General features: G+C 39.2%; 1 protein-coding gene across 1 annotated transcript; it reads right to left on the bottom strand.

The window, feature by feature from the left end:
- Positions 1-881: 881 nt before the first annotated feature.
- Positions 882-3295, bottom strand: LOC306852170 (cytochrome P450 26A1-like; the record flags this gene model as incomplete). Its single annotated transcript, XM_079388841.1, has 7 exons — positions 882-1220; positions 1311-1463; positions 1557-1691; positions 1777-1932; positions 2022-2303; positions 2716-2940; positions 3107-3295. 7 exons carry the CDS (start codon positions 3293-3295, stop codon positions 882-884), a joined length of 1479 nt encoding a protein of 492 aa, XP_079244967.1.
- Between the last annotated feature and the right edge of the window lie 729 nt (positions 3296-4024).

Raw genomic sequence — 4024 nt, 5'->3', positions numbered from 1 at the left:
TATTTAATACTCCCATTTTAACATGATTTTTCTAAAAAAAATAAAAAAAATAATGTATTGATAATCAAGTAAATCTAAGTTGCTTTGGTCCAAAAAATATTTGTCTTGAAATATTATTTTTATATTTACTCTGTATGTGTGCCATGACTTGAAGCTGGAATCTTTCACAGCTCTACTAAGACAACAGACGTTGTTCCACATCCATCTACTTCCAGACACAGAGAGCTGTTTGGATGTTTAATCTAATTGGCAAGGATTGTTTTCTGTGACAAAGATCTCTTCAAACTGTTTGACTCAAAACCATCATCCTTATCTGGACCCACATTTGGTCTGTTTCTTTAATGTCAGGGCCTCCAGGTACTTTGCATTTCATAATGCTTTAGTTGCCAATAAGATCTCAGTGTTCCTGTTTACCTAGAAGACCTTTTCAGGCAACATACGGATTCCACTTTTTACATGAGAAAGGATCAGGACATTGTCCAGAATGTTCAGTCTTAAAATTTGCATATGCTTTGCATGTGAATAAAATTCTACTATTAGCATCGACTTATTGCCAGTAATGAAAAGTCTGTTGAAATTTAAAAACTTGTTTTATTAAATAAAACCCATATGATAAAGAGCAACTAACTACATTATAAATATACATTATAAATATTATATTTAATACTCCCATTTTAACATGATTTTTCTAAAATCATGTTAAAATGGGAGTAATTCTGAATGGGAGTAGAATTACAGTGATCCATGAAAAAGTAGTGCCCTCGCTTTTGCTTTCTTGTATAGACTTATATACACATCTTTTATATAAACAAAATATAAAATATCCAATACATCACAGCTCATCTAAAAAACATATGTACAAAGTTTATGTTAGTTCAGGACTAATTTCTGACGTAACTACTGAACTTGGTGGGGAGATTGTCCACTGGGTAAACGGTCGGCCCAGTTTTCATTGTCGGGGGTCCATTCAAAAGAATCCAATTGCACTGCTGTGTAAGCTCAACTAAAAAGATCTTGAGTAACACTTTGGCGAATTCTTTGCCCACACACATCCTGGAACCGCCTCCGAAGGGGATGTAGTTAAACCTGGAGCCGTCCTCCAGGCCTTTGCTCATGAACCTCTCTGGTTGGAACTCATCTTTGTTAGGAAACACCTCAGCAACGTCATGTGTGTCACAAATGCTGTAGATGACGTTCCATCCTTTGGGTATCTGGTAACCCTGAAGGAAAATTAAAGAAAGATTTTGTGTGAAATACACCATGGGAGAACATTTAGAATATTAATGATCAAGCCTTAAAATTCAACTTGCATTCAGTTCAAAGGTTTTGAGTGCCACTCTGAAGCCTCCAGGGACAGGAGGGTTGATTCTAAGAGTTTCTTTAATGACACATCCAGTGTACTTCAGTTGTTCCAACAGCTCCATACTTAATGTATTTCCAGGTGAATACATGCCCATTTCAACCTGCGAATAAAAATTTGTCCATTAGCCCACACATTGCTTTAAACGTGCCTCCAAATTGAGAAGAACTCAAAAGTTAAAAGTTTTGGATCATACCTTCTCCTCAATCTCCTCTCTGACTTTCTGCACCACTTCTGAATTCAGACCCAAGAACATCACCAGTGAGGTTGCAGTGCTGGCTGTGGTCTCGTGACCTCCAAACAGAAGCTCAGTAGCAGCTTCTTTCATTGCCTGAGGGAAACACACTTTATTATTGATGTTCCCTGACTGGATGTCACTTACTTAATATCTGATAAGTCTAATGAGAAATAGTTACCTGCAAACTGAAGGGCTCATCACTTCTCCTGCTGTTCTCAATCAACAGCTGAAGAGCATCTTTGTGTTTTTGCTCGTTTTCATTGTCATCATCTTGAATTTTCTTCCTGATGTTCTCCTCGATTTTGGAATGAATGAAATTGCGTGCTCTCAGACCCTGCCAAACAAATTACAGGTTGTTATTTTCTCACGTTTATTTCACATACTGAAAACGCATCTTCAGACTGTCATTCTTCAGTAACTTACCCTGTACAAGCCACTGAAGGGAACATCAATAGGCAGGGAGAACAAGTTTTTGATCATTTCCTCAAAAGCTTCCACCAGTTCCTGCTCATCTGTCTTGATTTGCTCAGGCTTGAAACCGAGAAGGATTCTCATGGCTATACGAAACATGAGTCGCTTCATCTCTGGGTAAACCAGCACACATGTATCTCTTTGCAGCCAGTCTTGTATGGCACTCTTCACCTCCTCCTGGATAACTGGAATGTAGTGCTCAAGAGCATCTCTTGAGAATGCTCTCATAATGGCCTAAGCAGAACATTATATATGAAAAAAAAAAATCAGTGCATCTTCGCAAACATTTTTTTTCTCATTTCAATGCAAACAATGAATCTGGGGTTTACTGGAAAGTTTAAGATTGACACTGTAAACATGAGAATATTCTTGAGAAACCATCTGAAGTTCCTAAAAAAATCTGCAACTTCTAGGCTAACTTTTGAAGATGCCTCAAATATTCCATTGATCAATCAAAGAACATCTCAAGTGCCTCAAAACTTTTCAAACGTAATGGCTTTACAGGAGGAACGACTGACAAACTGACAAAGTTCTTGCAGAAGTTCCTCAGAGAACATTGTTGTAATATTGAAAGAAATTTACCAAATACTACAATTCACATCATTAATGTAACTTAATATACAAAACACAAAAATAGCATGCTTACCTTTTTCTTGTTTTTGTGTTGAGTGCCATGAACATTGGAGAGCGTGTCAGAGCCCAGTATAGTTCTCACTGATGCTGGCCACTGAACAGAAACCAGCTTGTGTTCGCCCAACAGAATCTGCCTCACGTTATCAGCTCCCATCACCCTGACAGTCGGGTTACCAAAGAGGTGCGTTTTATAGATGCATCCGTATTTCTGGCGCTTCATCCGGAGGAACTTCCTTCTCTGTGTGTAAGGAAAACGCGTTATTGGCACAAAGATTCCAAACGCACATTTTGCTCCACATTTATCCGTTATTAAAACAACAAAACATTAGAGGGCATCGCATTTAGCTACCAGATAAGCACATTCGACTGAACTTGTACAAATGGCACTAAAAGCGCACGCGTACCTGGAGGATCAGCTGGAGCGTTTCTCCAATGAAGGGTAAGCCCATGGTACCTGGCGGCAGGGTACTTCCACAGTTCGGATCGACCCGGCGAACCAATAACATCTCCCACAACTTAACCGCGGCGAGAAAGAGCAACACGGGGAGCACGATGGTGCAGAGAAAGGTGACTATGAGCGTGTACAGCCCCATGGTGAAGCGCGCAAAGATCGCAAAAGAGCTTCTGGAGAGGAGACGCGTCTTTACGCACAGACTGAAGGCGTCCTCGCTTGTGCGCCCTTATATATCCATTGCGCGCAGGTCTCCTCCTGTTACCTTCCTCAGATAAATTAGTTCACACAAAGTTCATCTTTAATTGTGGTGTCATCTCGCCCCGCCCACAGGGCAGAAGCTGCTCCAAACTCTGAACCATTTGTTATAGGCACATTTTAATACCACCTCCTGTAGCAGGCAGACAATCCAGAGATTTCACTTTGAAAAGGTGTTAATTCCCCCGACACAAAAGAAAGCATCCGAGGCTCTTTTGTTGCCAATATTCCCGTCGTTTACACTCATTGCTCTGGGCTTGTGTGCCATCAGAAACGCCGTAGAGGATTTAATTGAGGAGCTTAACTGTGAAGCTCTACTTTTACATTTTAATTCCCTTAAATGTCCCTCTTTTTGTATTTCTTTGGCGTGGGGGTCCTTAAAAGGCCATTACAGAGTTTAGAAAGCTTATCTACACGTATGGAATGGAAAATGGAAAAATATTTTTTAATATTAAACATTAAGTATAATATTTCTTATTACATTTTTATTATGCTCTCTGTAGATTTTGAGTTTCTATTTATATAGAAACCTATAGATGATTTGCTGTAAAAATAGTTGATTTGAGTCATTATTATCAGGTTCTGATTACAATATCAATATAGTTTTCACAAT

The sequence above is a fragment of the Barbus barbus genome (genome assembly GCF_936440315.1).
Source record: "Barbus barbus genome assembly, chromosome: 32".
In the NCBI taxonomy this organism is placed as follows: domain Eukaryota; kingdom Metazoa; phylum Chordata; class Actinopteri; order Cypriniformes; family Cyprinidae; genus Barbus; species Barbus barbus.
This window is presented reverse-complemented; position numbering and strand designations above follow the sequence as displayed.